Below are 9,845 nucleotides of genomic sequence, written 5' to 3'. Positions count from 1 at the left end.
GTGTGTGTGTGTGTGTGTGTGTGTGTGTGTTCTGTGATGAGGAAGCTCAGCTTGGAGACACAGCCCAGAGGAGGAGCTGATCTCAAAAGGCGGTTCTAGTCCCAACTGGACATTTTTGCTCTCTTGCCTGGCTGCCTCAGGACACTACAGGATTTCTCAAACATGCATGAATGAGTCAAAGCAAGACTCTTGAGCATGTTTTTGATGAGAAGATAACTTTATAACATGATATAAAGCTAAAAAAGTTGATTTTACATGATATTGCCCCTTTAATATTAGTCATAAATTTAGACAGGAAGTTGCTAGTCGCACCAAATTTGAAGTCAGTAAGTTATATATACATGCTCACAATAATTTACTATTGCTATTACTATTACTATTCATCTTTTAACTTGCCCTGCAAGATAAGTCAATCTGACCAATCAAAATTTCGCCCACCCAAAAACCTCCACCTATAGTCCAAACTCCGCCAATCACGGTTAGAACAAACTCCGCCCACATAACCACTCCCCCATGTACTACAGAGACCCCCACCTGCTTGACAGAAGAAAACAAAGAGAAAGGAAGGATGTGTGTGAAGAGGAGTTTTTATGACCTTGAGCTGTGTGCAGATGTTTTCAGACAGAAGCTTGATTGAGTTTTTCTTGATGACCCTGAAGTCCCAAGAGCAGAAAGTCTTTATGGCCAAAATACTGTAAGACTTGTCAATTCTGAAGCTCTGACCGAAGGACTTCGACATGCTGTTGGGAGATTAAATATGAGATTTTATTTAACACTTAGCATACTGGTTTAAATTATTGTTTATATTTAAAAGATCATTTCTAACCACAAACCAAAAAAAAGACAGAAATCCATAATACCTGTACACTAGAATGATGCATGTAATGAAAAAGGCCATTCCTATTGTGAAGAAGTACGCAAGAGGCATATTGTATGAAGGCAACTTCACCGTACTCCATGCCTGGGTAGAACTGTTGTAGTTTCTATGCAGGGTGTAGTTACAGTAGTATCCATAGTACATCACTGTGTCAGAGAAATAACCCTGAGACAAAAACAGGTAAGAAAGACATCAGTTTTTAGTTCTTCCGTGCACTGTGATAAAATAAATTACACACAAAAGGAACACTAACAGTGTGAAATCTAACAAAACTTTAAAAGACTGTAAAGACCTAAACAGGCAGGTATGCTCATAACTAATATACAAATATTTAAAGGTTAAACTTTCATAAACTAAACAGTTGAATCATAAAAAAACTTGATAAATTTTGTTTTAATGCTTCAAATATAACTTTGTATAAGTAGAAGCCAGCTGATGTTACTTTAGCTGATGTACAACCAAAACTTGGTTTTAAAGTACACGTGAGATTTCAAATCATCACAGTGGAAATGTTTTCCTTTTCATCAAATATATTGTTCGACATAATAAAAAGTCAAATATTTTTAAGAGAAACTATGAGTAAATTTAATCCGCCTAAAAGAGAACTGCATAATACTGTACGCCAAGCATGTAAATATAACAGTCTAAACAGTAAAAGTTCAGTTTTCCAGTCAGTGTCAGGTTTGGTCTTTCTGGGCTAACGTGTCTAGGATGTGTTCGCACCTGACACATTTGGTCTGCTTTAAATGGACCACAGTTCGTTTCCCTCGTTGGTCCATATGTTGGTATGAATACACTCGTGTGAACCCTGGTGCGAACCAAAACAACCGGATCTATACCCACTTTTTGAGGTGGTCTCGGTCCGCTTCCAAACAAACTCTGGTGCGGTTCGCTTCTGGTGTGAATACAGACTGGCTTCGACCCGGTCTTTTTAGTGCTACGAACAATGAGCCGTAGACAGAGCAGAAGCAACAAAGAGACAGCCTGTCTCCTCGACATTTGCTCACATAACTCATCTGCTAGAGAAGACACAAGAATGTGTTTGTGTTCTCCATGTTTAAAGAAAAAATGAATGGAGCTGGGTTTCAAGTGGTCTCCAGAAAAATGGGCCTGATGCAAGAACATGTTCGTATTCTTATCCTAAATTTCTCTTACTTTTGTTCGTACAAAGGGTTCGTACGAACATGTCACGTCAGATTCAACAAACTCTTCTATATCTTCAGGAAAAGTGTGTAAATGAGGTGCATAAACTGATGAATGCATATCAGGTGCTCGTGCACGAGGAGAGGATAATTACCATCCTAAAAACACCATATAAGGATATACGTTTCCTGTCCCAGATACCAGGAAGTGTCCATTCATAAGTGACATCGCAAAGTAAAAAAGAAGAACTTTATGAGTTCGGAGATTGAAGTTCTGCTCTCTGAGATCCACAAAAAAACAAGTAATTTTTAGCAGCGTCAGCTGTGGAATTAAAGGATCTGCTTTAATGCCGAGGAGTGAAATAATGACTGCTGTTAACGTCGTGTCTCCCGTGGGTCGTATAGAGTCACAGAAATAAAAATCTAAATATTTATCTCTCTCTGTAGTCCTGCTACAGTTTTTCTGTGGTCAAATATTTTTAATTTCAGTGTAAACAACTGTGTTACATTTTTCACTTATTCAGAGGGGCAGTCGCGCACCGCACCCCCCCCAAGGCGCAAGTGTCGGATGCGTTTCTGAAAAAAGGCATTTTAAAATGTCTCAAAACTTCAATTAAGTTCATATTAATATTGTAGTGCTATACAACAGCATTAATAGCCAATTTAATTTAATTTAACCAATGTATGTCGTTAGTCTACATTATTACATTTAAAATTATAATTCCAATTCAAAACAGAATAGCCTCTAGTTAACATAATTATGGAGTGTGATTTATTTTCAACTCGAAATATCTTCAAACTAATGAAATATAAAGTTATTAATGAAGAAAACCCGTCTGGATAACAGCAGACTGACTGCTCGTAAAATATACGACAGGTCTGGACCACTCGTGAATTTTGTTCTGAAGAAAATCTCAGAATACGAAAACATTGGTGAATGCCACAAATTCTCCTAAATCACTCGTACGCACAACTTAAGAACAAATCTGTGCGTACGAACGGTTCTGGCATGAGGCCCATTGTCTCTTTTAAGTGGAAAACTTTGATCAAACTTACATTTTTCTGTCCAGGTCTATGCTCTGTCCCGACCCTCATCATTTCTGTTCAATGGTAACAATGACCCGTCACATGCGTGGCTTTGTTTATAAATTATAGTCCACTTGCAAACAGCAAAATGTGAATGCAAACCGCACCAAATGAAAAAAGTCAAGTCTGCTTTTGGTCCGAACCAAACAAGTGGACCAAAGGACTTTCCTGGTGTGAATACACCCTTAGACAAGAACCACTTGTACAAAGGGTAAACTAGTTTTATTTTCTCAGAAGTCAACATTAATGTTCTGTTTATTGTCATCATAATATTGTACTTTTACTTGAAAAACCTAAGGGTTAACCACTGGAGGCTTCAAAATGTATTTTTTCTAAAACTAAAGCCTCATTGAAGATAAAGCAGGCTGTGATAACATCAGCAAACAGCTTACCGCTCCAGTTAAAAGCTCCAGCCCAGAGAAGGACCTCCGGTTTGCAGGCACTTCTGGTGGGTACACTGCCTGAGGCAGCACCAGGAATGTACCCATGACCAGGAAGAGGAAGACGTTAAAAAAGAGAAGAGTCTTGAGAAACAAAAAGTATGAGAGGACTCCGGTGCCAAAACGTCCGCTCACTCTCTTGAGCGGTACTTTCCACATTTGGCGGGAGTGAATGAAGGATGACCAGGTGTACCAGCTCTGGAAAAAAAATAAAGCAAGAAAAATAATCAGCGAAACAATTATGGACAAAATGCTTTTGCTTGTACTTTTATAAGTAAAGTCATGCATGTTTGTGCTGCAGGGCAGTTGCACTGCCTTGATGAGAACACCTACAGGAAACAGATAGCCATCAGCAGCCTGGGTGAAGACTATGCTGCGCTGACTTGTTCACAAGCACTAATGATGGAAAAATTATTTAGATTTTCTCTTTGAAAAAATATATATTTTATGTAACACTTGGTCAAAATGTAACAGAAAAAAGGGTTAGCTTTATTTTATGATCAAATTGGATTGAACCTCAATTTGAATAATTTCCCACTAATTTTCTAAACGTATCTAAAAGAACTACATTATTTATTTTTATCTATTTATTTCACGAGACACTGAGATCACAGATCTTTTATTCAAGGGAGGCCTGAGCCTGAAGGCAGCCGAAACATGCATGTTTTTTGGACTGTGGGGGGGACAGAAGAGTACCCAGAGAAAACCCACCCAAACATGAGGAGAACATGGAAACTCCACAGAAAGACCCCAGGACTGACCTGGAGCCTAAACCATGGCCCACCTTGCTGTTAGGCAATAGTGCTTACCACTGATCCATTGTGCTGCTTAATCACTGGGCCTTATTATTGAGTTTAGGTTTGCAAAGTTTGCAAACTGTATTACCGATCTGTAAACAGACATACGATTGTGCCAGAGGAGGAGGTTTGAGCGAAGTGGTTCACATCCAGCCCTGAAACTGACCAACTGACCACCGATTGGTCATAAACTTCTCATTTCTTTCTATATCAAAACCTTAAGTTTTATGTATCATCAATAACTCAAACCTTTCATCTCAGCTACCAGTCGCACACTGGTCTTTCAAAATCTTGACACCAGAACAAAGAAAAGTTCACTAACATTGCTTCATCGGATGATTAAAACAGCATCCAGACCTTGTTTTAAAATGATTTGGCAAACTACTTCTATTTTTTTTTTACATTTTCTGTTTTAGAGTTTGTAAAAAGATGATTAAAAACAACATTTAGAAACTCCATCATGGGTTAATGAACATTATGATGGTGGTATTATCCAGAGAGAACCCACAGATGCACGGAGAAAACATCCAAACTCTGCCCAAAAAGGTCCCCGGGCCGGGATTTGAACCAGTGACCTTCTTGCCATGGGAGATCAGCTCTACCAACTGAGCCACCTAAAAGAAGAAGCGGGTATAGATAATGGATGGATGGTATTGACTTACTTTGATAATGCAAAGTTTAAAATGACTGCAGCAGTTAATCCTGCTGCTGGAGCGTGTTTGTTTTTCTTTTTGCGATGCCAACTCCCTGTGGAAACAAACAATAAAAAGCCCTGTTATTAAATATTGATGCATTGAAACATCCATTTATATTTGGGAGCACTGAGCATAAAAACAGCCTTTTACCTTAGCTTCTTTTTTACAGTCAAACACAGAGGCATCCCTCGGAGCATCCTCTCTCTGTCACTTGCAGACAGGTTCTGCAGGTTGTTCACCAACTGATCCTGCTTAGTCACTGAAAGACACCCAACAACGACATTTATACCTCGAACTGATCAAAAAAGATTGGATTTTACTGCTGTGTCGTCTCTCAGCAGTTCTGCTCACAGTCTCTGCTCTCTGAGTCTGTAGTGTCTGCTTCCAGGTCATAGGCCCGTATGCTCGGCCTCGAAGAGCGAGAGAAGACTCGGTCAGCTGGTTTGCTCTGCCTGCGTCTCCGAAGCTGTAAGGTCTTGTTGCAGTACTGAGAAATAATGGCTCCTCTGTTGCGGCCTGGCAGAGGAATGATCAAATGCTTTAGAGATGAAAATCAGAACCACAGACTGCAGTAGGAAGCAACTTTTTAACATCTTGTTAAATAAATATATCCTGAGGCTGAATCTGAATGTTTTTAAACTTATTTCATACATATAAATTATAATTTTTTTTACATTTATTCATTTTATTTCAAGGGATCCCTGATTAGTTGTAACATTAGACTTTATTTGATAAACATATTTTAACTGTAAAATAAAGACTGTACAAATACTGTAGGCTGTTTAGTTTTTATCATTTTTAAACTAAAAGTTTAAAAATATATTACATACATGGGGCCATTTTATTTGCATGCAAAGCATTCTGGGTAAATGATGACATGGATAGGTCCTCGGTGTGAGGCTGCTAGCGAGCTATATCCACCCTGAAGGTTAATCTTGGACAATATCTGATGATCGACTCTTTTAAATGAAACCAGAGAGCGTTGACAGAGAGGAGAAGGTAGAAATGACTCAGCCTGGAACTGAAAATATGGATGGAGGACCTCAGATTAGTTAGTTTGTTGGAATAGCACTGAGCTAATACATATAAGGCAATATAGTGTCGGCGCAAGCGCAAAGTCTAACAGGCTAAGCTGGGGTTCTTCTTCCATGAAGCAGCTCTGTTGTCCTCCATCCATATTTTCAGTTACAGACTGAGTCATTTCTACCTTCTCCTCTCTGTCAACGCTCTCTGGTTTCATTTAAAAGAGTCAATCATCAGATATTGTCCAAGATTAACCTTCAGGGTGGATATAGCTCGCCAGCAGGCTCGCACCGATGACCTAGTTGATGTCATCATTTACCCAGAATGCTTTGTGTGTAAATAAAATGGCTCTGTCCATGTTAAAATATAGTTTTAAAATTTACAAAACTAAACAGCCTACAGTATTTTTACAGTCTTTATTTTACAGCTAAAATAAATGTTTATCAAATAAAGTCTAATGTTACAACTAATCATGGATCCCTTTAAATCAGGACAGTGTGCAATTAAAACATAAAAAGGTAAAAATATTGATGCATTGAACCAGATTTAATCTTAGGCTAATATAGCCCCTCCAGACAATAAACAAACACCAACACTAAATAAGAAAACATCCAACACTAGTGAAACTAAAAACAAACAAAAAATAATGTTCAACAATTAAAAACATCGCTTCACACCAACCTGCAACACTACCTCATTAACTGACTGATCCACCCTTATGACCCCCGCATGTGAGGCGTCATATTGTTTTCATACAGATGATTTTTTTTTCCCCAGAGATTTTTGTTTAACCACAGCACAGAACCGGCTGCACCAATCAGCATGAAATCTGTTAGGAACGTAGATGTGTCCAACCTACGCTGCACCAGTCAACGGTTTTATGATAGACCCCAAATTTGAGCAGGGGGCTCCATCTGAAAAGGGGGTGTCTGGACATACAAAAACACATAACTCAAAAACTATTCAACATAGGAGCGTCATATTATTATGATTATTTTTTAGCTCTGATAAAGGGCTATCTATCAGGCCCACCAATAAGCACCTCCCAACCCCACCGGACGTCCACTCAAAACGATAAATTCGTCATGCTATCTGATTCTTCCTACATCAGCAATACAATTACAACTACCATGGAAAATGCTAAGACAACCAGTGAACAATGTGTAAGAGAGCACTGATATTACAGGGAAGAAAGTGATAAGTTGAGGCAAGGAAAACACTGAAATATAAATCAAAACCACAACATACGCATTTGATTTGAACACAAAAACATTCGGCAAACCACCAACATGTTGTGTCCCAGGACAGGAAGATGAACTGCTTCCTCATAATTTCAACACTTCAGTTTTTTTGTTGTTGTTGTTTTTTTGTTGTTGTTGTTTTTTTGCTCAATATGTGCAGTGCAAAGTTACCAATGCCAGGTTGAATGTGCATGTTGCAGTGAGGTAAAATTATACATGTGAACAATCTACATTCAGTACACTTTGGGCTTTTATTGTGAAAGTTGTTTCAACTACCAGAGGAGCTAAAGATCTTTTACTCATTGAGGGAACTACTAAGTCTTAATAAATATCAGCTTTTTGACCTCCAGATATTTGGCTTGTATGCTTCTGCTGAGATGAGAAAGTAACTGAAATTTTTATTTTAATCATCAATGTCAGAGCAGCTTATTTTCATTTTCACAGAGGAAGTATCTGCCAAATGATATCAGAAGATCTAAGCTTTAGATTAGGATTGCACAATAATATTATGATCATAAATAACAGATGTGGGTATTAAGGCCAGTTAGTTTGTTGAACTGACGAAACATAAATAAAATTGCAGAACATGAATGCACAATACTTAAACAAATAATGAAATCATTTACTGCGGTCCAAGCAGTTCTTTGCAATATTGACATCACACTCATTGATTTTGAAATGACAACAAATTTGAGATAAATTGTGCAATCCTAACCTAAAAACAAGAGCTTAATCTAAATTAAAAAGCATCAATACTGACCAATGGTGCGGCTGGGCATGGAGGAAAGGATTTTCAAGGTGTCTGAAGACCAGCGTTCAGGAATGAGTGGGTCTGTTTGTTCTCCATATTCCTCCAGTTCATACTCGCCTCGATCCGGCTCCCGTTCCCTAAATGTATGTGGAGGGCTCGACGTGTACACAAAGTCTGTTCAAGCAGACACACATACAGTCAGCGCACAATTAAAATATGTCCAGTGCTGTAAATCTCAGCAAAAAACATCCCAGCCATGCTAGCCTTTTGCTCACTAAAATGACTTGCAAAGTAGAGCTGGGCGGTATGACCAAAATTTTGCATCACGGTATTTTCAACATTTCACTGTATTTTTCTTTTCATCACAGCTCAGCTGATAATAAAATGTACAAACCCTGCTTATTGACTTTTCTTTTACTGTACCTCTGTCTGTGTCTCTGTTTCCCACCTCTAAGTGTCTTTTCTCTGACTGGTGGTTGGAGACAGTAGTCTCGCATTTTGGTCCAGTTGTGAAGGAGGAGGGTTAAGAAAAGATTATGATCGGGTTTATTGTTTTATGTTATTTAATAAAGATTAACAGGACAACTCACCTTGCACACCAGTCAACTCAACTCCACTACAAAACTACTTCCCCCAGGCTTTTCACAATAGAAGCACGTTAAAGTCTCCATGCGTTTCCACGTCTCCATATTAACGTTGCGTGTTTAATCTAACCGTGCACGTCACTGAAGAGGTGTTTACTGCATTCAGCGATGGCGAAAACGGGATGTTTTTTAACGTCAGTCAATATAATCTGCAGAATCGCCACCCGCCGCTGCAAAAAGCTGCTCAACAATAAAACTAGCATGCTAACGCACATAGCGGTGCTGTGAGGAAAGGTGTCCCCCGGGAAACAGTTCACTGGCGGCCACAACAAAACGTTCCGCACATGTTCAGGCTATTTAAACCGGTATGTCGGTATTCAGAAAATACATATTATAACAAAAATTAAAAATGGTATTCAGTATGAACCGGTATACCGCCCAGCACTATTGTAAAGTAAATGTTATTGGCACCAGTAATGTGGACAGATATTTAACTAATGGTAAATATAAAACTGAAACAAAAAAAACACTTCCTTCTGATTTTACCCCCAAATTACCTGATTATACCCCGTTTTAAAGTAGAAATATTGACAAATTATTTGGCTTTCACATACAGTATATCTATATCAGTTCACATGCAAACGGAGTACCTTGATGCTCCTTATCCAGCTCCCTCCTTCCCAGCGGCCCTTGATCAAAAGTATCAAACATTTCTTCATTCTGGCTTTGCTCTGCAATCAGCTGGTTGAATGAATCATGAACACCTTCCTCATCTGCAGGGCTCCTAACAGAGGAACACATTGAAAGGAACAAAGATTAAAAAAACAACCAAAAAGGAGTCATCGAGCGGTAGATTGAAAGGCAAGGCCCAGTAAACACCAGAGATCTCAGAGAAGTAGTGGGACTGACTAAACTGCAGATAAGATGAAAGAGAACAGACAGCAAGTTCAGTTCCCTTTGACGTTATAGAGATGAAACAGGAAGTTAACCAACAAGCAAGGACATTCCCCCTCTATTAGGACAATAAACCGGAGGTTAGCTGCTGATCACATGGTGAAAAGACAAAAGCACAGAAGAAACCCATTAAGGTTTGTCTGCCTACTTGAGTCTTCTAAGTTCAGCAACACTCTGAAAGCTTAAAGCTGCTGTATGTAGTTTCTTGGGTACCCAAAAACTTAGAAAATTTTGAACAGAAACAACCTTGTAGTC

The 9,845-nt window shown here is 38.8% G+C and overlaps 1 protein-coding gene across 1 annotated transcript in view; it reads right to left on the bottom strand.

The window, feature by feature from the left end:
• Positions 1-9,845, bottom strand: part of tmc6b (transmembrane channel-like 6b) — a 37,991-nt gene that overhangs the window by 16,950 nt on the left and 11,196 nt on the right. Inside the window, exons 3-10 of the mRNA XM_014014009.1 lie at positions 9,287-9,420; positions 8,062-8,226; positions 5,389-5,553; positions 5,188-5,296; positions 5,005-5,089; positions 3,498-3,743; positions 861-1,042; positions 596-740 (exon numbers count right to left, since the gene is read on the bottom strand). Of these exons, the coding sequence (XP_013869463.1) occupies positions 596-740; positions 861-1,042; positions 3,498-3,743; positions 5,005-5,089; positions 5,188-5,296; positions 5,389-5,553; positions 8,062-8,226; positions 9,287-9,420 (1,231 nt within the window). The remainder of the gene's footprint in view (positions 1-595; positions 741-860; positions 1,043-3,497; positions 3,744-5,004; positions 5,090-5,187; positions 5,297-5,388; positions 5,554-8,061; positions 8,227-9,286; positions 9,421-9,845) is intronic.

This window comes from Austrofundulus limnaeus, unplaced genomic scaffold, assembly GCF_001266775.1.
Source record: "Austrofundulus limnaeus strain Quisiro unplaced genomic scaffold, Austrofundulus_limnaeus-1.0 Scaffold109, whole genome shotgun sequence".
In the NCBI taxonomy this organism is placed as follows: domain Eukaryota; kingdom Metazoa; phylum Chordata; class Actinopteri; order Cyprinodontiformes; family Rivulidae; genus Austrofundulus; species Austrofundulus limnaeus.
Note: the sequence above shows the minus strand (reverse complement) of the source record. Positions and strands in the feature narration are given on the sequence as shown.